Source organism: Canis aureus, chromosome X (genome assembly GCF_053574225.1).
Source record: "Canis aureus isolate CA01 chromosome X, VMU_Caureus_v.1.0, whole genome shotgun sequence".
Classification (NCBI taxonomy): domain Eukaryota; kingdom Metazoa; phylum Chordata; class Mammalia; order Carnivora; family Canidae; genus Canis; species Canis aureus.
This window is the reverse complement of record NC_135649.1, coordinates 57,385,798-57,411,758: the sequence shown is the minus strand read 5'-3', so window position 1 is coordinate 57,411,758 and position 25,961 is coordinate 57,385,798. Positions and strand designations below refer to the sequence as shown.

Below are 25,961 nucleotides of genomic sequence, written 5' to 3'. Positions count from 1 at the left end.
GTGTCATATGGGCATTGAGGAGGGAACATGAACAAACTTAACTCCTGGGTTTTAAAAAAATGGATGAGGAGAAAACCTTGGTATGAGCTCAAGGAAAGCCAATGAAAAAAAACTGCTAAGTTTTCTATAAACAACTAAATATCCACGATCACCACCACCTTGAACCCCATAACCCAAGCCAACATATACAGCCACACACACAACTGGCTACTCTAGAGCTAGTGGCTCTGTGTTATTTTTAGCCTTCAGGGCCAAAAATAAAAGTAGACCCTGGGACACAGTTACTCACTTTTGTGATAAGTAAAGCAAGAACAATATTCCAGCTGATAACTAGGTGAACTATTATTCTTTATTCCACAGCCCTGTGAAGATCATCATTCTGTTTTAGAGATCCTAGAGGTCTTCTAATTAGAATGGGGTAAACCTGGTAGACACTGGACTTCTGATTAACTTCCTTAAGTAGATTTGTGGAGAGCAGAATTCTCTAATTCTGTACTACTTATTGGGCTTTCCAGTTCTTGCAAAACTCTTCAGGTTTATTGATTATTTATATAATGACCCCCAAAGTACACTCAGTCCCACCTACAACATCCATTCTGGTTCTGGAGTGGGACAGATTCTTGGCGTGGTTTTTGTTCTCATTTTTGCTTCTCTGTATCTTTCTCTAATGAAATAGAAATCTCTAAAAGCTCTTTTTAAAATGAGACAAAAACTGGGGCACTGGGTGGCTCAGTCAGTTAAGTGCCTGCTTTTAGTTCAGATCATGATCCTGAGGTCCTGGAATCACCTCATGTCGGGCTCTCTGCTCAGTGGGGAGCCTGCTTCTCAATTTCCCTCTGCCTGCCAAGCTGCCTTCTTGTGCTCTGTGTCAAATAAATGAGTAAAATCTTTAAAAAATAAAAACAAAAATAAATGAGATGAAAACTAAAACCTTTAATATCCAAAATTACACATCGATAATGCTACTGGAGATCCCCTCAATATTCCGATATATTTCTCCTCAATCAAATGTTGACATAAGCCTGCAGAACAGTCAGACTTTGGGCTTAAGTATTTTACCTATAATCACTGTTTCTGCTCTAAGAGAGAAAATGGCTAAATTGAACATCTGTGAAAATAGGTCTATTAATACATATCACTTCTTTACTTGTAATCTGATAGTTCTCTTAGAGATAATGCAAATTCATATACCACCCAGAATCTCTAATGGGCTTTAAAATTTAGATTGAATTTCAGCTATATTGGCAATTCTAGATGGCCATCCTTGCTCACGTGTTGGATCAGGAGACCTGGAAGATGTGATCCCTTGGGTCAGAGAGAACAGTGGAAGGAGAAGGTGAGCAACGGCCAGTAAAGAGAAGACGGGGGTGTGAAGAGAAAGGCATGATAGAACTAGTGGTCTTTTCCATAGAAATGTATATCCTCTTCTCCCTTGCCTGAGAATACACTTCTACCATTCCTTCCCATCCTCTAAATATAACACTCAATAAAACTAGAAAACATCCTGGGTTGTTAAAAAAAAATAAAACTGTCTTTATAATTTTTGTTGAGATATTTAGATTTTAAACCACCATAAGTTCATAAATAAGAGATTCTGAATACTGGATAAAAGGTTTTTTTTAAAAGATTTATTTATTTATTCATGAGAGACACACACACACACACACACACAGAGAGAGAGAGAGAGAGAGGCAGAGACATAGGCAGAAGGAGAAGCAGGCTCCTCGCAGGGAGCCTGTTGCAGGACTCGATCCCTGATCACGACCCAAGTCGAAGGCAGGTGCCCAATCACTGAGATACCCAGTTGTCCCTGGATAAAAGTTTTAAGACTGAAGTAATTATTTTTTATTGGATACACCAACTTATAAGTAATAAATACACATTAGAAATCTGACACTAGGGTAGACAAAGGTTTCTTAGGTAAGACACAGTAAACAACAAAACTACTGATAAAGTAGAATTGATCAAAATGAAGAATTTCTACACTAACTATATCATTTTAAAATTGAATAGGCTAGCCAAAACTAGAAAATATTCATAAAATATATCTGACAAAAGACTGGTATCCACGATATATAAAGATCTCTTTCAATTATATGACAAATATTAAAATTTTAAAATGGGCAATGGGCTTAAACACATTCACAAAGGAAGATATATATGGTTAATGAGCATATAAAAAGGTCTCAACATCATAAGTCATTAGATAAGTAGACATTAATCCACAGCAATACCACCCTGAACATGTCCAGTCACCTACGATCCTGGATGCTAAGCAGGGTTGGGTTACACTGGTACTTGGATGGGAGACAAGTACACATTAAAATAAGCATAATGAAACACCATTATATATCCACCAGAACAGTTAAAATTTAAAAAAATGACAATACCAGATGTTAGTGTAGATGGTCAGAACACTCACACATTTTAGTGGGAGTATAAAATAGTACACTTTGGAAAACTGGCAGTTTCAGAAAAAATTAAACATTATTTTTACCCTATGACCCAGTAGTAATTCCATTCCTAGATATTTACAAACCAAAAAAGTATGTGTTCACAAAACACTTGTACAAGCTTTGTCATAGTAGCTTTATTACTTAATAGCTCCAAACTGGTCAGAGTCCAAATCTCCATCAACAGGTGAATGGATAAATAAGTCAAGGTATATCTAATGAAAATGAATACTGTTAACACAGATGAATCTCAAAAAAGTATGCTAAGTGAAAGAAGCTTTTACCCAAAAAGAGTGCATTCTTAATGAATCCATCTATATGTCATCTATATGACATTCTAGAACAAGTTAAATTAATCTATAGTAAAAAATATCCTAAGAGTAATCACCTTGAAGGGTGGGAGTAAGAGTAAGACTTGACTTGGATAGGGCATGAGAGAACTTTCTAGAGCAAGGACAATATTATCTTAAGAGTCTTAGTTACACAAGTGTATGCATTTCCCAAAACTTACCAAATGGTACCCTTAAGATCTGTGCATTTCACACATGTAATTTTATCTCAAAATACGAACCATCCTGAACTCGAGTTAATAAATATGCATGAAGTGTTCCAGACTGAAGGTACTAGACTGTGTACAACTTACTTTGAAATATACAAAAGAATAAGATGGAACAACGGAAAGAAAAATGAATACATAGGCAGTTATGGAATAAAGCAAATAGAGCAAAATGTCAATAGTAGAATCCAGGAAGTGATACCTATTCATAGTATAATTTTCTCAACTTTTCTGTCTGAAAATTATAATAAATTGTTAGAAAAACAAAAGTAACCTGAGTTTTCAAACACTGACCAAGATGTGCCAATTTCAAAGCATTTTCTGCAATTATCAAAACCCTAAAAATAGTCTTCAAAAATGCAATCTTGAAGTTTCTTTCCATTATTTAATGACCTAAAGTCAGTTCATAGTCAAAATCTTTTTCCCCTATACTTGGTCATGTTTTTTGAGTTCTACAGTGTTCTAGTATTTTTCCACACAGCTCACATTTTCAACTTTTCCTGTTGATACACTCTTAACATCAGCATCTGGAGATCTCATTCAATGTATATACAAGGTGAAACATGGTTTTCATTACTGTAGTCTTTCTCACAAAAGAGGGTAACATAATTATTAATAAACCTGCTATAAATCCAATGCAGATTTTTACTAAGTTTGTTTTGGTATTTGTACAGTTCTAAGTATGATTTATATTCTTAAAAAGAAAGCAAAAGACTTTAGGTATCAAAATCAATATGGCAAAAAGAAAAGGAAAAAAAATCAATGTAACATTCTAATATGTGCTCTAGAATATAACAAAACCTAAGTCAACCAAATATTTTCTTAAATTTTATCTTTAAAAATACAGCTTCAGAACCCTGATATTCAAATTCAATTTATAAACTACTATTTCCACTCTCTTTAAAAGTGTTTGTGGAGGGAATAACAAAGCTAGGTTACTGGTTCTGTTTTCAAAAGCCCACAGATCAGGATCCCTGGGTGGCTCAGTGGTTGAGTGCCCGCCTTTGGCTCAAGGCCTGATCCCGGATTCCTGGCATTGAGTAGCACATTGGGCTCCTTGCAGGGAGCCTGTTTCTCCTCCTTCTGCCTGTGTCTCTCATGAATAAACAAATAAAATATTTTAAAAAAATAAAATAAGACTCCACAGATACAATTTATTTTAAGGACAAAGTGAGAACTTCCTGACAGAAAAAAAAAGAGAGAAAAAAAAGGGAATGGAACATTTTCTGCCAATTTTTTGACACAAACTGCATCTCTACATCAAATAAAGGAAAAAGTAGTTTATGAAGAAGGACAATGTTTAACTCTAATGTCAGGAACACTATTATATATGGTGAAAAGACTTCCTTAAAACTAGAATCTCTTTGTAGAACTAGAAGACTATTCACAGAATTTAAACCACAAATATAAAACTAATGTTTAGGACGCCCGGGTGGATCAGTCAATTAAGAGGCTAGGCCAGTTTTTTATTTTGGTTCGGTCATGATCTCCCTATCCTTGGATCAAGCTCATGATCTGGTACTATGCTTCGTGAGCAATCTGCATGCCTCCCTCCGTCGTTGGCCCTCCCGACCATCCACACCATGAGCACTCTCTCTCTCAAACAAATAAATCTTAAAAAAATAAAAATAATAGCTAAAGCCCTCGAAAGTTTCATGACGGTAAAGTGACCTAAAATTTTCAGCTAAAATAGTAAAAATCACAAGTGGAAATTTTTATCTTCAAAGATAAAAAAGCCCAATAACAATACTGAGGTATAGCTCTCCATTGTGTGAAATGCTGACCTTAAAACTGTAGAAAAAAATCATTTTAATCTTCGTTTTTTATTTTTTTATTTATTTATTTTTTTAATCTTCGTTTTTTAAAATTTTTTTATTGGAGTTGAATTTGCCAAAATACAGCATAACACCCAGTGCTGATCCTGCCAAGTGCCCCTCTCAGTGCCCATCAACCAGTCACCCCAACCCGCCGCCCACCTCCCCTTCCACTACCCCTTGTTCATTTCCTAGAGTCAGGGGTCTCTCATGTTTTGTCAGCCACACTGATATTTTCACTCATTTTATCTACTTTCCCCTTTATTCCCTTTCATTAATTTTTATATTCCCGAAATGAATGAGACCATATAATGTTTGTCCTTTTCCAACTGACTTCTTTCACGCAGCATAATACCCTCCAGGTCCCTCAACGCTGAAGCAAATGGTGGGTATTTGTCGTTTCTAATGGCTGAGTAATATTCCATTGTATATATACACCACACCTTCTTTATCCATTCATCTTTCGATGGAAAACAAGGCTCCTTCCACAGTTTGGCTATTGTGGACGTTGCTGCTATAAATATCGGGCTGCAGGTGTCCCAGCAATCACTGAATCTGTATTATTGGGGTAAATCCCCAGCAGTGCTATTGCTGGGTCTTAGGGCAGGTCTATCTGTAACGCTTTGAGGAACCTCCACACAGTTTTCCAGCATGCCGGGACCACTTGACATTCCCAACAACACTACAAAGGCGCTCCCCATTCTCCACATGCTCTCCAATATTAGTTGTTTCCTGTCTTGTAAATTTTCCACATTATCACTGGGGTGAGGTGGTATCTCATTGTGATTTTGATTTGTATGTCCCTGATGCCCAGTAAAGCGGAGCATTTTCTCATGTGCTTGTTGGACATGTCTATGTCATCGTCTGTGAAATTTTTGTTCATGTCTTTGGCCCATTTCATGATTAGATGGTTTGTTTCTTTGATGCTGAGTTTCATAAGTTCTTTAGAGATCTTGGATACGAGCCCTTTATCTGATAGCTCATTTGCAAATATTTTCTCCCATTCCATAGGTTGTCTTTTAGTTTTGTTGACTGTTTCATTAGCAGTGCAGAAGCTTTTTATTTTGATGAAGTCCCAATAATTCATCTTTGCTATTGTTTCTCTTGCCCTAATAGATGTATCTTGCAGGAACTTGCTGTGGCCAAGATCAAAAAGGGTGTTGCCTGTGTTATCTAGGATTTTGATGGAATCTTGTCTCCCATATAGATATTTCATCCATTTTGAGTTTATCTTTGTGTATGCTGTAAGAGAATGGTCTAGTGTAATTCTTCTGCATGTGGATGACCAATTTTCCCAGCACCATTTATTGAAGAGACTGTTTTTCTTCCAGTGGTTAGGCTTTCCTGCTTTGTTGAATATTAGTTGACCATAAAGTTCAGGGTCCACTTCTGAATTCTCTATTCTGTTCCATTCATCTATGAGTCTGTTTTTGTGCCAGTACCACACTGTCTTGATGACCACAGCTATGTAGTACAACCTGAAATCCAGCGTTGTGATGCCCCCAGCTCTGGTCTTTTTTTTAATATTCCCCTGGCTATTCGGGGTCTTTTCTGATTCCACATAAATCTTAAATTTGTTCCAACTCTCTGAAGAAAGTCCATGGTATTTTGATAGGGATTGCATTAAATGTGTAAATTGCCCTGGGTAACATTGACATTTTCACAATATTAAACCTTCCGATCCATGAGCATGGAATATTTTTCCATCTCTTTGTGTCTTCCTCAATTTCTTTCAGAAGTGTTCTGTAGTTTGTAGGGTAGACATCCTTTACCACTTTGGTTAAGTTTACCTAGGTATCTTATGCTTTTGGGTGCAATTGTTAACGGGATTAACTCCATAATTTCTCTTCCTTCAGTCTCATTGTTAGTGTAGAGAAATGCCACTGATTTCTGGGCATTGATTTTGTATCCTGCCACACTGCTGAATTGCTGTATGAATTCTATCAATCTTGGGGTGGAGTCTTTTGGGTCTTCTATGTAGAGTATCATGTCATCTGTGAAGAGGGAGAGTTTGACTTCTTCTTTGCCAATTTGAATGCCTTTTATTTCTTTTTGTTCCTGATGGCTGAGGCTAGGACGTCTAGTACTATGTTGGATAGCAGTGGTGAGAGTGGACATCCCTGTCTTGTTCCTGATCTTAGGGGAAAGGCTCCCAGTGTTTCCCCACAGAGAATGATATTTCCTCTGGGCTTTTCGGAGATGGCTTTTAAGATGCTGAGGAATATTCCCTCTATCCCTATACTCTGAAGAGGGTTTTTTTTTTTTTTTTCACCCTGAAGAGTTTTGATCAGGAATGGATGCTGCATTTTGTCAAATGCTTTCCCTGCATCTTTTGAGAAGATCATATGAATCTTGTTTTTTCTCTTACTGATATGATCAATCACATTGATTGCTTTACTAGTGTAGAACCAGCCGTGCATCCTGGGGATAAATCCTACTTGGTCATGGTGAATAATCTTAAAGTATTGTTGGATCCCATTGGCTAGTACCTTGTTGAGAATTTTTGCATCCATGTTCATCAGGCATATTGGTCTATAATTCTCCCTTTTGGTTTAGTCTTTGGTTTTGGAATTAAGGTGATGCTGGCCTCATAGAACAAGTTTTAGAAGTATTCCATCTCTTTCTATCTTTTGGAACAGCTTTATTAGAATAGATATTTTTTCTTCTTTAAAAATTTGATAGAATTCCCCTGGGAAGCCAACTGGCCCTGGACTTTTGTGTCTTGGGAGGTTTTAGATGACTGCTTCAATATCCACCCTGGTTATTGGCCTGTTCAGGTTTTCTATTTCTTCCTGTTCCAGTTTGGGTAGTTTGTGGTTTTCCAGAAATGCGTCCATTTATTCTAGATTGCCTAATTTATTGACATATAGCAGCTCATACTATGTTTTTTAAATCGTTTGTATTTTCCTTGGTGTTGGTAGTGATCTCTCCTTTCTCATTCATGATTTTATTAATTTGAGTCTTCCCTCTCTTCTTTTAAGGAAGGCTGGCTAATGGTTTATCTATCTTATTAATTCTTTCAAAGAACCAACTCCTGGTTTTGTTGATCTGTTCCACAGTTCTTCTGGTGTCGATTTCATTGAGTTCTGCTCAAATCTTTATTAACTCTCTTCTTCCACTGAGTGTACGATCTATTTGCTGTTTTTTCTCCAGCTCCTTTAGGTGCAAGGTTAGCTTTCGTATTTGAGTTCTTTCCAGTTTTTGGATGGATGCTTGTATTACCATGTATTTCCCCCTCAGGACTGCTTTTTCTGTATCCCAAAGATTTTGAATAGTTGTATCTTCATTCTCATTAGTTGTCATGAATCTTTTTCATTCTTCCCTAATTTCCTGGTTGACCCTTTCATCTTTTAGCAGGATGGTCCTTAACGTCCATGTGTTTGAAGTCCTTCCAAACTTCTTCTTGTGACTTACTTCTAGTTTCAAAGCATTATGGTCTGAAAATATGCAGGGGATTATCCCAATCTTTTGGTATCGATTAAGTCCTGATTTGTGACCCAGTATGTAGTCTATTCTGAAGAAAGTTTCATGTGCACTTGAGAAGAACGTGTATTCAGTTGCATTTGGATGTAAAGTTCTCTAAATATCTGTGAAATCCATCTGGTCCAGTGTATCATTTAAAGCTCTCGGTTCTTTGGAGATGTTGTACTTAGAAGACCTGTCGATTATAGAAAGCGCTATATTCAAGTCACCAAATATAAGTGTATTATTATCTAAGTATGTCTTAATTTTGGTTATTAATTGATATTCTTGGCAGCTCCCACATTCAGGGCATAAATATTCATGATAATTAGGTCCTCCTTTTGGATAGATCCTTTAAGTATGATATAGTGTCCCCCCTTCATCTTTTACTACAGTCTTTGGGATAAATTTTAATTTATCTGATAGAAGGATAACTACCCCTGCTTCTTTTGAGGACCATTTGAATGGTAAATGGTTCTCCAACCTTTTATCTTCAGGCTGTAGGTGTCCTTTTGTCTAAAATGAGTCTCTTGTAGACAGCAAATAGATAGGTCTTCCTTTTTTATCCAGTCTGAAACCCTGCGCCTTTTGATGGGGTCATTAAGCCCAGTCATGTTCAGACTTACTACTGAAAGATATGAATTCAGTGTCATCATAATATTTATTCAGTCCCTGTTTTTGTGGATTGCTTCCTTGGACTTCCTCTTTCTTTTACAGAGTCCCCCTTAATACTTCTTGCAGAGCTGGTTTGGTGGTCACATATTCTTTCAGTTTTTTTCTATCTTGGAAGCTCTTTATCTCTCCTTCTATTCTGAATGAGAGCCTTGCGGGATAAAGTATTCTTGGCTGCATGTTCTTCTCATTTAGGACTCTGAATATATCCTACCAGCCCTTTCTGGCCTGCCAGGTCTCTGTGGAGAGGTCTGCTGTTAACCTCATACTTCTCCCCATAAAGATTAGGGATTTCTTGTCTCTTGCTGCTTTAAGGATCTTCTCTTTATCTTTGGAATTTGCAAGTTTCACTATTAATTGTTGAGGTGTTGAGCCGTTTTTATTTATTTTAGCGGGGGATCTCTCTATCTCCTGGATCTGAATGCCTGTTTTCGTCTCCAAGTTAGGCAAGTTCTCAGCTATGATTTGTTCAAATACATATTCTGGACCTCTGTCCCTTTCAGCGCTGTCGGGAACCCCAATTAAACTAGAGTTTTTCCTTCTGAGGCTGTCATTTATTTCCCTTTACCTTTCCTCATGATCTTTTCATTGTTCTTCTCTTTTTTCCTCAATTTCCTTCCTTGCCATCACCTTGTCTTCTATGTCACTCATTCATTCTTCTATCCTGTTAACCCTCATCGTTAGGACCTCCAGTTTGGATTGCATCTCATTTAATTGATTTTTAATTTCGGCCTGATTAGATCTAAATTCTGCAGTCTTGAAGTCTCTTGAATCCTTTATGCTTTTTTTCTAGAGCCACCAGTAGCTTTATAATTGTGCTCCTGAATTGGCTTTCTGACATTGAATTGTAAAACAAATTTTGTAACTCTGTGGGAGAGAAGACTGTTTCTGATTCTTTCTTTTGTGGTGAGTTTTTCCTTCTACTCTTTTGCTCAGGGCAGAGTGGCCAAAAACAAGTTGTACTGGAAAAAGGAGAAAAAGAGAAAGAAATATGGGGGGGGGGGGGTGTTTGGTGGGAACAGGTGACTTGGTGACCCTACTCTTTCACCATCTTAATTGGAGCTTTTTTAATAAATCCTTTGTGTTCATGTGTGTTCTCATCAAGACGAAAACATTTAGTTAACTAATGATCATTTTTTAAAAAAGCAACTGAAGAGATTAGAGTTCAACAAAACATATTTTGAAAAATGTTGCCTTAATTCATATTAATGGGAAGAATAAAAATAGGATAATACACATTATAGATCATTTTCCATTCACTACCACTTAATGTTCACAAGAATCCTGAGAGATTTCGTGCTATAATTATCCACATTTTGCAATTAGGAAGGAAAACAACAACAACAATTAAGAAGTTCAGCATCTTACTTAACTCACTCAGCTAGGAAATGGCCTGGATTTAAGCCCAGGGCATATCAGACCCCAAAGTCTACTCTTTCCACTATATGCACTGTCCTTTATAATCTTTAAATTCATAAATGTAAGCATATAATAAATATCCCAGAATCTAATTTATTCTAACTAAAGGCAATGAATCTGTTTACAGACATTAGACAGAATGAAGTCTAATTTTTGTTCTGCTTCTCCAATTCATCTGGACAATAAAAATGGGAAAATATTTCACGACTACATCTACTCTAATGCCAGAGTTGGAGAGACTATTCATTTCCAGGACCTAAAATACAACCAATTTTATTGCATTTCTCAACTTTAATGTGTGCAAATATCTTTCTGTATATGATAAAAGTAGGAAAATAATAGTGTGGTATGTCTACTAGTATTGATTTACCTGCTATTAAAGAGTACGATATACTATGCACATTAGAAGAGAATCTATTCCATTTAAATTGATTGGAATACTATAAAGAATCATGACACGTTTTAACCTTCCTGGTTGACAAATAACAAACAAGAGAATATATTGGATTTACTCCCTACACAAATTCTCCTTTACTAAAATCTCCACATACCCGATATATAAGAAAGCCAAGTTCCTCTCACAATCCACTCATTCCAAGATCAAACAAGTGGAGCCTTGGTGGTAGACTATGCAGATACAATTCTAATGTTACAGAGGAAGACCAGCCCTTACTTGGTTTTAAAAGCATCCCATAAGGTTACATTCAGTTGCTTTGGCAGTCAAATCAGTCTCCCAGAATCAAATATTCCAGGCTGAGTCCCCAGTAATTAGGGCTAGACAGAGACCTTCCTATGTTGACAGTTATTAGTCACTGACACTAGTCTACCCACTCAAATCCATTTTTAGACAACCAAACTAGGTAGATGAGTATGTAATGTACACAGACAGCCCTTAATTCTTGTTTTTCACTGTGATCTCATCTATTCTTTACTGACTCAACTATCACTCCTCTGCTGATGGCTTACAAATTGCTATATCCCATCTGAGCATCTCTGGTAAGCCCCAAACTCAGCTACTTTGGGGCTGAAACTACAGATGAATCATCAGCTTACTGGACAACTCCATTCATTAAATATCCCTGATTAACTTGAATCTCTAAATGTTGAAAAGTTAATTTTATTATCTTTTACCCGCCTCCATGTACATCCTACTGGGCCCCTGCAGTGACTCTTCAAGGTTAAGTTGTACACTAGCCACATCTTACTGACGAAAACAACTTGATATAACTAATCATTGTCAGAGTCACTATGTGAATTAGGTCTTTTGACCATCAAGTCCAGTATTTGCGTCTATTTTCCAATCCTACAGCTTATCTTGGAGAAAAAGCACAGGCTTTGTTTTCAAATGGACCTGGGTTTAAATCCTGGTTCTTCCCCTAACAGACATGTGACATTAGACAAGCTATTTCAATTCTCTTAATTTGTTTCCTTATCTCCCAAAGGGGAAAAATTATACTTCTTTTAGAGAAAAGTATTAAGAATTAAATAACAATATTTATAAACTACTTAACACAGTACCAACCAAATATTCCATAAATGTTAGCTATCATTATTATATCACATCATCTCTTAATAGTATACAACATGTAGAATGCTAGATTAGGTTAAGGTAATTAAAATTACTTTCACTCATAAGTTAGTGCCACAGACATCTTGAGATCTCTTTAACATGAGAGAATATGGAAAGGAGAAAACTAGGGATGCCTGGGTGGCTCTCAGTGGTTGAGCATTTGCCTTTGGCTCAGGGCATGATTCCGGAGTCTGGGATCAAGTCCCACATCGGGCTCCCTGCAGAGAACCCACTTCCCCCTCTGCCTATGTCTCTGCGTCTCTCATGAATAAATAAATAAAACTTTTTTTTTTTAAAGGAAAGGTGAAAACTAGGGCAACACTTGATTCTTTAATATCTCATATACATTTTCTCCCACCCCTACAAGAGACCACTGATTTTTCCTTTATCTAAATAATAGAAGGTAGAGGACTTCTGCAAGATGGTAACATAGGAAGATCCTCAAATTCATCTCTTCTCAAGTACACACCAAATGTATAGTTACATTTGGATCATTTCCTTCTGAAATATATCTGAAAGCTAGATGCTTCTCCACAACAAAGAATGAAAAAAAAAAAAAAACTGCAGCCAGATAGTAGGAGAGGTAGAGACACAATCTTGCCAAAACCTTACCTATCCTGATGCTGGGACATGCAATAAAAAGGGATCTCACAAGTGCAGTGCTTTTCAATATGTACATACTACTAAGCAAAAACTACTTACTAATCAACAATTATTTAAAGACAAATGGACTAAATTCTCTTAACAAAAGACAAAGAGTTCCTGAAGAATGGATAAAAGCACAAACCACCTATGGGTGCCTAGGTGGCTCAGTCGATTAAGCGTCTACCTTCAGCTCTGGTCATGATCTCAGGGTCCTGGGATTGAGCCCCACATTGGGCTCCCTGCTCATTGGGGAGTCTGCTTCTCCCTCTCCCCTAACCCCTCCCCTCCCTTGTGCTCTATTTCAAATAAATAAATAAAATATTTAAACAACAAAACAAAACACAAGATGATCTACATACTGCATAAAACAGACTCATTTCACAAGGAAGGACAAAGACTGAAAGTGAAGTAATAAATTACATTAATAAAGTATATTGCATGCAAATGGAAACAAAATGATGCTATAGCTATACTTATATCACACAATTTTTTTATTTTTTAATTTACTTTTTTATTTAAATTCAATTAGCTAACATATAGTGTATTAGTTTCAAATGCAGAGTTCAGTAATTCATCACTTGTATATAACACCCAGTGCTCATTACATCACATGCCCTCCTTAATGCCCATTATCCAGTTAGCCCATCTGCCCAACCACCTCCCCTCCAACAACCCTTTGTTTCCTATAGTTAAGAGTCTCTTATGGTTTATCTGTTATTTTGTTGCCCTGTTATTACTTGTTTATTTAAATTCAATTAATTAATACATATTAGTTTCAGAAGTAAAGGTCAGTAACTCATCAATCTTATAGAATACCCAGTGCTCATTACATCATGTGTCATCCTTAATGTCTATCTCCCAGCTACCCCATTCCCCCAACCCATTCCCCTCCAGCAACCCTGTTTGTTTCCTATAATTAAGAGTCTCATATGATTTGTCTCCCTCTCTGATTTCATCTTATTTTAAAAAATAGACTTTAAAACAAAGAATGTAATAAAAGACCAAGAGGGATACTACATAATGATAAAGGTGTCAATCCAGCAAGAAATTATATATGCACCCACCATAAGAGCACCAAAAGATACAAAGCAAATATTAGCAGACGTAAAGGAAATAATGGCAGCAATACAATAATAGTGAGGGACTAACACCCCACATACACCAATGGATAGATCATCCACACAGAAAATCAAGAAGGAAACACTGGCCTTCTCTAACACATTAGACAAAGTGGACTTAAATGACATATATAGAACATGCATTCATTCCAAAGCAGCAATTCTCAAGTGCATGTGGAATGTTTTGCAAAACAGATCACATATTAAGCCACAAGTCTCAATAAATTTAAGACTAAAATTATATCAAACATCTTTTCCAGCCACAAAAATATAAAACTATGAATCACAAGAAGAAAGCTGGAAAAAAAAATCATGAATATGTGGAGATTAAACAACATACTACTGAACAACCAATGGGTCAATGAGGATGTCAAAAAATACACTGAGACATGAGGCACCTGGCTGGCTCAGTTGGTGAAGCATATGACAATTGACCTCAGGGTTGTGGGTTCAAATCCCACATTGAGTGTAGAGGTTACTTTAAAAAAATAAAATCTTTAAAAAAGAATACACTGAGAGGCAGAAGAAAACTAAATCAAGGAATCAATCCCATTTACAATTGCAACAAAAAACTTAAAGATACCTAGGAATGAACCTAACCAAAAAGGCAAAGGATCTATATGCCAAAAACTATAGAACACTTATGAAAGACATTGAGGAAGACATAAAGAAATAGAAAAACATTCCATGCTCATGGACTGGAAGAACATATATTGTTAAAATGTCTATGCGACCCAAAGCAATCCACACATCAATTCAACCCCTACCAAATACCATCAACATTTTTCATAGAGCTGGAACAACTCTAAAATTTACATGGAACCAGAAATGACCTCAAACAGCCAAAGGAATGTTGAAAACGAAAACCAAAGCTGGCAGTATCACAATGCTGGACTTCAAACTCTATTACAAAGAAAGCTATAATCATTAAGACAGTATGGTATTGGCACAAAACAGACACATAGATCAGTGGAACAGAATAAAGAACCCAGAAATGGACCCAAAACTATATGGTCAAATAATCTTCAACAAAGAATGTACAATGGAAAAAAAACAGTCTCTTCAAGAAATGGTACTGGGAAAATTGGATAGCCACATGCAAAAGAAAGAAACTGGGCCACTTTCTTACAATATACACAAAAACAAACTCAAAATGGATGAAAGAGCTAAATTTCAGATAGGAAACCATCAAAACCCTAGAGGAGAAAACAGGCATCACCCTCTGACCTTGGCCACAGCAACTTCTTGCTAGACAAGTCTTCAAAAGCAAGGGAAACGAAAGCAAAAATGAACTACTGGGACTTCAGCAAGATAAAAACTTTTGCACAGCAAAGGAAACAATCAACAAAACAAAAAGGCAACCTACAGAATGGGAGAAGATATTTGCAACGGTCTTATCAGATACAGGGCTAGTATCCAAGATCTATAAAAAAAGTTATCAAACTCAACATCCAAAAAACAAGCCAGTCAAGAAATGGGCAAAAGACATGAACAGATACTTCTCCAAAGAAGACATACAAATGGCCAACAGACACATGAAAAAAATGCTCAACATCATTCAGCATCATAGAAATACAAACCAAAACAACAATGAGGGGAGGAGGGGCAAGATGGCAGAAGAGTAGGGTCCCCAAATCACCTGTCCCCATCAAATTACCTAGATAACCTTCAAATCATCCTGAAAATCGACGAATTCATCCTGAGATTTAAAGAGAGAACAGGGATCCCTGGGTGGCGCAGCGGTTTGGCGCCTGCCTTTGGCCCAGGGCGCGATCCTGGAGACCCGGGATCGAATCCCACGTCAGGCTCCCTGCATGGAGCCTGCTTGTCCCTCTGCCTGTGTCTCTGCCTCTCTCTCTCTCTCTGTGACTATCATAAATAAATAAAAATTAAAAAAATAAATAAATAAAGAGAGAACAGCTGGAATGCTACAGTGAGAAGAGGTCGCACTTCTATCAAGGTAGGAAGACGGGGGGGGGGGGGGATAAAGAAACAAAAGACATCCAAGGGGGAGGGGCCCAGCAAGGAGCCAGGCTAAGGCAGGGGTGAGTGCCCCCAGGACAGGAAAGCACTGTCCCAGAAAAGCAGGAGCTTCACCAATCTTCCCGGGCCGAAAGGCACTCACAGGGAGTTAGAGCAGGACGCCAGGAGGGCGGGGATACCCTCAGGCTTCCTGGGACACTAACAGACACCTTCGCCCCAGGAAAAGTGCGCCAAGCTTCCTAAAGGGCTGCAGGGCACGCACGCATTGACCCAGGAGCAGATCCGAGGGGCTCGGGCTGCAGCTCCCCAAGAGGGGGCTGCGTGTCCCTGGAGGAGCTCAGAGGCGGCTCCTGCAGAGGAAGAGGCTCCGTGCAGAGGGGGCTGCACGGCTCCAGGAGCAGCTCGGAGGGACTCGGGGGGGGGCGGCTCCCCGGAGAAGCACAGAGGCGGCTGTGCGGTCTGACCACAGTGTCATCTGGGATCCGGGACACAGCCCAGGATCCGACCTCCCCCGCCCCCACAGGCAGAGGCCGGGAGGGCACAGGACAGCAAGGACACTCCTGCCCAAGCTGAGCAGATCAGTGGCCCCGCCCCCGGAGCATCCAGGCCCCTGCAGACTGAGAGCTCCATAGTTACTACGGGAGCTGAATCCAGGGATCCAGAGCTGGCCACGCCACTGAGGTTGTTCCTCCTGGGGCCTCACGGGGTAAACAACCCCCAATGAGCCAAGAACCAGGCAGGGGGCAGAACAGCTCCCCCAAGTGCTAACACCTGAAAATCAGCACAACAGGCCCCTCCCCCAGAAGACCAGCTAGACGGACCGGTTCCAGGGGAAGTCAAGGGACTTAAAGTATACAGAATCAGAAGATACTCCTCCGTGTTTTTTTTTTTTTTCCTTTTTGATTTGTTTGCTTCCCCCACCCCTTTTCTTCCCTTTCTTTTTCTTTCTCTTTTTCTTCCTTTTTTCTTTTTTCTTCTTTTCTTTTTTCTTTTTCTTTTCTTTCCTTCTTTCTCTCCTTTCTTTTTCTCCTTTTCCCAATACAACTTGTTTTTGGCCACTCTGCACGGAGCAAAATGACTAGAAGGAAAACCTCACCTCAAAAGAAAGAATCAGAAACAGTCCTCTCTCCCACAGAATTACAGAATCTGGATTACACTTCAATGTCAGAACCCAATTGAAAAGCACTATTAGGGATCCCTGGGTGTCGCAGCGGTTTGGCGCCTGCCTTTGGCTCAGGGCGCGATCCTGGAGACCCGGGATCGAATCCCACGTCGGGCTCCCGGTGCATGGAGCCTGCTTCTCTCTCTGTGTCTCTGCCTCTCTCTCTCTCTCTGTGACTATCGTAAATAAATAAATAAAATTAAAAAAAAAAAAGAAAAGCACTATTATACAGCTACTGATGGTTCTAGAAAAAAGCATAAAGGACTCAAGAGACTTCATGACTGCAAAATTTAGAGCTAATCAGGCAGAAATTAAAAATCAATTGAATGAGATGCAATCCAAACAAGAAGTCTGAACAACGAGGGTTAACGAAGCGGAAGAACGAGTGAATGACAAAGAAGAAAAGTTGATGGCAAAGAGGGAAACTGGGGAAAAAAGAGACAAACAATTAAAAGACCATGAGGATAGATTAAGGGAAATGAACGACAGCCTGAGGAAGAAAAACCTACATTTAATTGGGGTTCCTGAGGGCTCCGAAAGGGACAGAGGTCCAGAATATGTATTTGAACGAATCCTAGCTGAAAACTTTCCTAATCTAGGAAGGGAACAGGCATTCAGATCCAGGAAATAGAGAGTTCCCCCCTAAAATCAATAAAAACCGTTCAACACCTCTACATTTAATAGTGAAGCTTGCAAATTCCAAAGATAAAGAGAAGATCCTTAAAGCAGCAAGAGAAAAGAAATCCCTGACTTTTATGGGCAGGAGTATTAGGGTAACAGCAGACCTCTCCACAGAGACCTGGCAGGCCAGAAACGGCTGGCAGGATATATTCAGGGTCCTAAATGAGAAGAACATGCAACCAAGAATACTTTATCCAGCAAGGCTCTCATTCAAAATGGAAGGAGAGATAAAGAGCTTCCAAGACAGGCAGGAATTGAAAGAATATGTGACCTCCAAACCAGCTCTGCAAGAAATTTTAAGCGGGACTCTTAAAATTCCCCTTTAAGAAGAAGTTCAGTGGAACAATCCACAAAAACAAGGACTGAATAGATATCATGATGACACTAAACTCATATCTCTCAATAGTAACTCTGAACGTGAATGGGCTTAATGACCCCATCAAAAGGCGCAGGGTGTCAGACTGGATAAAAAAGCAGGACCCATCTATTTGCTGTCTACAAGAGACTCATTTTATACATAAGGACACCTACAGCCTAAAGATAAAAGGTTGGAGAACCATTTACCATTCAAATGATCCTCAAAAGAAGCAGGGATAGTCATCCTTCCATCAGATAAACTAAAATTTACCCCGAAGACTGTAGTGAGAGATGAAGAGGGACACTATATCATATTGAAAGGATCTATCCAACAAGAGAACTTAACAATCATCAATATATATGCCCCGAATGTGGGAGCTGCCAAATATATCAATCAATTAATAACAAAAGTGAAGAAATACATAGATAATAATACACTTACACTTGGGGACTTCAATCTAGCACTTTCTATACTCGATAGATCTTCTAAACACAGCATCTCCAAAGAAACGAGAGCTTTAAATGATACACTTGACCGGATGGATTTCACAGACATCTACAGAACTTTACATCCAAACTCAACTGAATACATATTCTTCTCAAGTGCACATGGAACTTTCTCCAGAATAGACCACATACTGGGTCACAAATCAGGTCTTAACCAATACCAAAAGACTGGGATTGTCCCCTGCATATTCTCAGACCATAATGCCTTGAAATTAGAACTAAATCACAAGAAGTTTGAAGGACCTCAAACACGTGGAGGTTAAGGACCATCCTGCTAAAAGATGAAAGGGTCAACCAGGAAATTAAGCAGAATTAAAAAGATTCATGGAAACTACAGAGAATGAAGATACAACCCTTCAAAATCTTTGGGATGCAGCAAAAGCAGTCATGAGGGAGAAATATATCGCAATACAAGCATCCATCCAAAAACTGGAAAGAACTCAAATACAAAAGCTAACCTTACACATAAAGGAGCTAGAGAAAAAACAGCAAATAGATCCTACACCCAGCAGAAGAAAAGAGTTAATTAAGATTGAGCAGAACTCAAAGAAATCGAGACCAGATGAACTCTGGAACAGATAAACAGAACCAGGAGTTGGTTCTTTGAAAGAAATAATAAGATAGATAAACCATTAGCCAGCCTTATTAAAAAGAAAAGAGAGAAGACTCAAATTAATAAAATCATGAATGAGAAAGGAGAGATCACTACCAACACCAAGGAAATACAAACGATTTTAAAAACGTATTATGAACAGCTATATGCAAATAAATTAGGTAATCTAGAATAAATGGACGCATTCGTGGAAAACCACAAACTACCAAAACTGGAACAGGAAGAAATAGAAAACCTGAACAGGCCAATAACCAGGGAGGAAATTCAAGCAGTCATCAAAAACCTTCCAAGACTCAAAAGTCCAGGGCCAGATGGCTTCCCAGGGGAATTCTATCAAACGTTTAAAGAAGAAACCATACCTATTCTACTAAAGCTGCTTGGAAAGATAGAAAGAGATGGAGTACTTCCAAATTCGTTCTATGAGGCCAGCATCAGCTTAATTCCAAAACCAGACAAAGACCCCACAAAAAGGAGAATTACAGACCAATATCCCTGATGAACATGGATGCAAAAATTCTCAACAAGATACTAGCCAATAGGATCCAACAGTCCATTAGGAAATTATTCACCATGACCAAATAGGATTTATCCCTGGGACACAAGACTGGTTAAACACTCGTAAAACAATCAATGTGATTCATCATATCAGCAAGAGAAAATCCAAGAACCCATATGATCCTCTCATTAGATGCAGAGAAAGCATTTGACAAAATACAGTATCCATTCCTGATCAAAACTCTTCAGAGTGTAGGGATAGAGGGAACATTCCTCAACATCTTAAAAGCCACGTACGAAAAGCCCATAGCAAATATCATTCTCAATGGGGAAGCACTGGGAGCCTTTCCCCTAAGATCAGGAACTAGACAGGTATGTCCACTCTCACCACTGCTATTCAACAGAGTACTAGAATTCCTAGCCTCAGCAATCAGACAAGAAAAAGACATTAAAGGCATTCAAACTGGCAAAGAAGAAGTCAAACTCTCCCTCTTCGCCAATGACATGATACTCTACGTAGCCCAGAAATCAGTGGCATTTCTATACACTAACAATGAGACTGAAGAAAGAGAAATTAAGGAATCAATCCCATTGACAATTGCACAAAAGCATAAGATACCTAGGAATAAACCTAACCAAAGAGGTAAAGGATCTATGCCCTAAAAACTATACAACACTTCTGAAAGAAATTGAGGAAGACACAAACAGATGGAAAAATATTCCATGCTCACGGATTGGCAGAATTAATATTGTGAAAATGTCAATGTTACCCAGGGCAATCTCCACGTTTAATGCAATCCCTATCAAAATACCATGGACTTTCTTCAGAGAGTTAGAACAAATTATTTTAAGATTTGTGTGGAATCAGAAAAGACCCCGAATAGCCAGGGGAATTTTAAAAAAGAAAACCATAGCTGGGGGCGTCACAATGCCAGATTTCAGGTTTTCTACAAAGCTGTGGTCATCAAGACAGTATGGTACTGGCACAAAAACAGACACATAGATCAATGGAACAGAAAAGAGAAACCAGAAGTGGACCCTCAACTTTATGGTCAACTAATATTCGATAAAGGAGGAAAGCCTATCCACTGAAAGAAAGACCGTCTCTTTAATAAATGGTGCTGGGAAAATTGGACATCCACATGCAGAAGAATGAAACTAGACCACTCTCTTTCACCATACACCAAGATAAACTCAAAATGGATGAAAGATCTAAATGTGAGACAAGATTCCATCAAAATCCTAGAGGAGAACACAGGCAACACCCTTTTTGAACTCAGCCACAGTAATTTCTTGCAAGATACATCCACAAAGGCAAAAGAAACAAAAGCAAAAATGAACTATTGGGACTTCATCAAGACAAGAAGCTTTTGCACAGCAAAGGATACAGTCAACAAAACACAAAGACAACCTACAGAATGGGAGAAGATATTTGCAAATGACGTGTCAGATAAAGGGCTAGTTTCCAAGATTCATAAAGAACTTTTTAAACTCAGCACCAAAGAAACAAACAATCCAATCCTGAAATGGGCAAAAGACATGAACAGAAATCTCACAGAGGAAGACATAGACATGGCCAACATGCACATGAGAAAATGCTCTGCATCACTTGCCATCAGGGAAATACAAATCAAAACCACAATGAGATACCGCCTTACACCAGTGAGAATGGGGAAAATTAACAAGGCAGGAAACCACAAATGTTGAAGAGGATGCAGAGAAAAGGGAACCCTCTTACACTGTTGGTGGGAATGTGAACTGGTGCAGCCACTCTGGAAAACTGTGTGGAGGTTCCTCAAAGAGGTAAAAATAGACCTGCCCTACGACCCAGCAATTGCACTGTTGGGGATTTACCCCAAAGATACAGATGCAATGAAACGGCGGGACACCTACACCCCGATGTTTCTAGCAGCAATGGCCACAATAGCCAAACTGTGGAAGGAGCCTCGGTGTCCATCGAAAGACGAATGGATAAAGAAGATGTGGTCTCTGTATATAATGGAATATTACTCAGCAATTAGAAATGACAAATACCCACCATTTGCTTCAACGTGGATGGAACTGGAGGATATTATGTTGAGTGAAGTAAGTCAATCGGAGAAGGACAAACATTGTATGTTCTCATTCATTTTGGGAATATAAATAATAGTGAAAGGGAATATAAGGGAAGGGAGAAGAAATGTGTGGGAAATATCAGAAAGGGAGACAGAACATGAAGACTCCTAACTCTGGGAAACGAACTAGGGGTGGTGGAAGGGGAGGAGGGCGGGGGATGGGGGTGAATGGGTGACAGGCACTGAGGGGGGCACTTGACGGGATGAGCACTGGATGTTATTCTGTATGTTGGCAAATTGAACACCAATAAAAAATAAATTATTAAAAAAAAACAACTTTGCATTTTGCCTGCCTTTAGCATCTAATACTGACATGATATAAAAGGAAGATTATGCAGAAAAAAAAAAAACACAATGAGATACCATCTTATATCAGTCAGAATGGCTAAAATTTATAACTCAGGGAACAACAAATGTTGGAGAGGATGCAGAAAAAGGGGAACCATCTTACACTGTTGGTGGGAATGTGAACTGGTGCAGCCATTCTGGAAGACCAGAGTATGGAAGTTACTCTCTCCATACTAAAGTTAAAACTAGAACTACCCTACAACCCCGCAACTATACTATTAGGTATTTATCCAAAGGATACAAACAGTTATTTGAAGGCACACATGCACCCCAAAGTTTATGACAGCATTGTTCACCACAGTAGCCAAAATATGGAAAGAGACCAGATGTCCAACAATAGATGAATGGATAATTAACAGGTGGTACATATATACAATGGCAATATTACTCAGCCATCAAAAAGAATGAATCTTGCCATTTGCAATGATGTGGTTATAACTAGAGGTTATTATACTCAACCAAGTAAGTCTGAGAAAGACAAATATCATGGGATTTCACTCAAATGTGGAATTTAAGAAACAAAACAGATAAATACAGGAGAAGGAAGGAAAAATAGGAAGAAAACAGAGAAGGAGACAAGCCATAAGAGACTCTTAACTATAGGAAACAAACAGAGGGTTGCTGTAGGGGAGATGGGTGTGGGGATGGGGTAACTGGGTGATGAGCATTAAGAATGGCACTTGATGGAATGAGCACTTGGGTGTTATGCAACTAATGAATCATTAAATTCTACCTCTGAAACTGATAATACACTACATGTTAATTAAATTGAATTTAAATTTTAAAAATAGTAAAAAAAAAAAAAAGAATACATTGAGACAAATGAAAATAGAAATATACCAAAATCTATGGGTTGTAGCAAGCTGTTCCATGAAAAAAATTTATACAGATATAGGCCTACCTAAAGGAACAAGAAAAATCTCGAACAATCTAACATTGCAACTAAAGGAACTAGAAAAAAAAAAAAAGCTCAAAGTTAGTAGAAAGACGAAAATAATAAAGATCAAAGCAGGGGGACGCCTGGGTGGCTCAGCGGTTGAACATCTGCCTTCAGCTCAGGACAAAATCACAGAGTTTTAGGATCGAGTCCCAAATTGGGCTCCCCACAGGGAGCCTGCTTCTCCCTCTGCCTATGTCTCTGCCTCTCTCTGTCTCTCTCATGAATAAATAAAATCTTTTTTAAAAAATAAAAAGATCAGAGCAGAAATAAATGAAATAGAAACTATAAGGACAACAGAAAAGATAAGTGAAACAAAGAGCAGGTTCTTTAAAAAGATAAACAAAACTGACAAACATTTAGCAAGATTCACTAAGGAAAAAAAGTAAGCTCAAATAAATTAAATCAGGAGTGGAAGAGAAGTTACACCTAGATACCACAGAAATAAAAAGGATAAGAAACTACTAAGAAAAATTATATACCACTACATATATGAAACTGCTATAAAAGTTAAGATATTGGACAACATAGAATAAATGGATAAATTCCTAGAAACTTACAATCTTCCAAAACTGAACCATAAATAAATAGGAAATCTGAATAGGCTAATTTCTTTCTTTTTAAGATTTTATTTATTCATGAGCTAGAGAGAGAGAGGCAGACACAGGCAGAGGGATAAGCAGGATCCTCTCAGGGAGCCCTAATGCAGGACTGGATCCCCAGGTTCCGGGATCACGCCCTGAGCCAAAGGCAGACACTCAACCACTGAGCCACCCAGACATCCCATGAACAAATCAATTTCTAATAAAGAGATTGAATCAGATTAAAATAAAAAAACTCCCAACAAACAAAACCCCCAAAACAGATGACTTCACAGATAAATCCTACCAAAATTCAAAGAGAACACCTATCATTCTCCAACTCTTCCAAAAACTTAAATAGGAGAAAGCTGCCAAACTCATTTTATGAGATCACAATCACCCTTATACCAAAATCAGTCAAAGATCTACCATGAGAAGCAAAGAGAAGAGAGAAGAAAAAAGAAATTATAGACCAGTATTCCTGATGAACATAGACACAAAAATGCTCAACAAAATAAGAGCAAACCAAATTCAACAATACATTAACATGGTAGTATACCATGATCAAGTGGGACTTCCAGAAGTATAAGGATGGTTCAACATCCACAAATCAATTAAAATGACACACTTATTAACATTATGAAACATAAAAATATAAATATCTCAAAAGTTGTAGAAAAATTATTTGGTGAAATCAACCTCCATTTATGATTACAGAACTCCCAACAAGTTGGATATATACGGAATATACCTCAAAACAACAAAGGTCTTATGTGACAAGCCCACAGCAAAAATCATACTCAGGTGAAAACCTAAAATCTTGTCCTTTAACATCAAGAACAAGACAAGAGGGCAGCCCGGGTGGCTCAGCGGTTTGGCGCTGCCTTTGGCCCAGGGTGTGATCCTGGAGACCCAGAATCGAGTCCCATGTCGGGCTCCCTGCATGGAGCCTGCTTCTCCCTCTGCCTATGTCTCTGCCTCTCTCTGTCTCTCTCTCATGAATAAATAAATAAAAAAATCTTTAAAAAAAAAAAAAAAAAAGAACAAGACAAGAATGTTCACTATTGCCACTTTTATTCAACATAGTATTGAAGTCCTAGCCAGAGGAATTAGGCAAGAAAAAAGATTATTGGTTGCTGAGGGGTGGAAGTTTGGGGAGGGGTGTAAAATAAGGGAATCAAGAGGCACAAACTTCCAATTATAAAATAAGTCATGGGGATGTAATGTACAGCCTGATGACTATAATCAGTAATGCTGTATTGCAAATTTCAAAGACTAAGAAAGTAAATCTTAAAAGTTCCCATCACAAGAAAATATAATGTCTTAATTTTGGTAACAGATAGTAACTAGACTTATTGTGGGGATACTTCCCAATGCATAAAAGTTTCTAATCATTATGTCATACACCTGAAACTAAGATAATGTTGTAGGTCAAATATACTTGAATAACAAAGAAAAATATGAAGCCCAAAATACAATAACACATACAGATTGTGTACACCCTCGCACTTATGTAAGAAAGCAAGTGTGAAGTTTCCAAGTTTCTTGGATAATTATCACTTAAAAAACAAAGTCACTGATGAGGAAAAAATTACGCTATATTTAGTTAATTCTTAAAAAAAAATCAATCACTATTTCACAGAGTATAAATGTAAAACTTGTATTTTATATATTTCACATACTTTCAGTGAAAATTCATTTTTCTTAGTTTATACATGACATATATAGACTTGTGTGTATTGAAATTGCAATTTTGTATACAGATATTTACAAACTATTAAATGCTACCACTGATAAACTTACGAATCAACATGCAGAACCCTCTGGCCACTTCTTGAACATGCAGCTGCAATGATGGACTCAGGCAAACCTATAAAAACACACGCCTATATCACTTAGAATGCAGAAAAAATACATATATATGAAAATATATGAACATTACACAAATAGTTCAATGCATGACATCACTGTATAAAAAAGTTTAAAAGAGGCTTATCCTTGTATTCAAAATTATAACGTTTATACTATTATACCATTGGATATTTGTTAAAAGAATACAACTTATACTAAAATTTTTATTATGTGGAAGAGATATATTTTTTAAATCAAGCACTTAGGGGCATCTGGGTGGTTCAGTTGGTTGGACATCTGCCTTTGGCTCAGATCATGGTCCCAGGGTCCTCAGATGGAGTTCCATGTCAGGTTCCCTGATGGGTGGAGAGCTTGCTTCTCCCCCTCCCTCTGTCACTCTCCCTGCTTATGTTCTCTCCCTCAAATAAATAAATAAAATCTTTAAGAAAAAAAATCAAGCACTTAAATTTTTATATGCATATTTCCATAAATGAGCAACTATTAAAATATTATTCATTTAGCACTGTTATTTAGGAGCTATGTTCATACATTAGCTCATCTCATTTTCTAAACTGCACTGAGAGAGAAGCCTCATTGGCATAGAAAAGACATACTGACATGCA

The 25,961-nt window shown here is 38.0% G+C and overlaps 1 protein-coding gene across 4 annotated transcripts in view; it reads right to left on the bottom strand.

Moving 5' to 3' along the window:
• The window catches only part of CHM (CHM Rab escort protein), a 244,705-nt gene that overhangs the window by 193,622 nt on the left and 25,122 nt on the right, over positions 1 to 25,961 (bottom strand). For all 4 annotated transcript variants that reach the window (XM_077888545.1, XM_077888547.1, XM_077888546.1 and 1 more), the window contains exon 2: positions 25,291 to 25,357. In XM_077888545.1, coding sequence (XP_077744671.1) covers positions 25,291 to 25,357 — 67 coding nt within the window. The remainder of the gene's footprint in view (positions 1 to 25,290; positions 25,358 to 25,961) is intronic.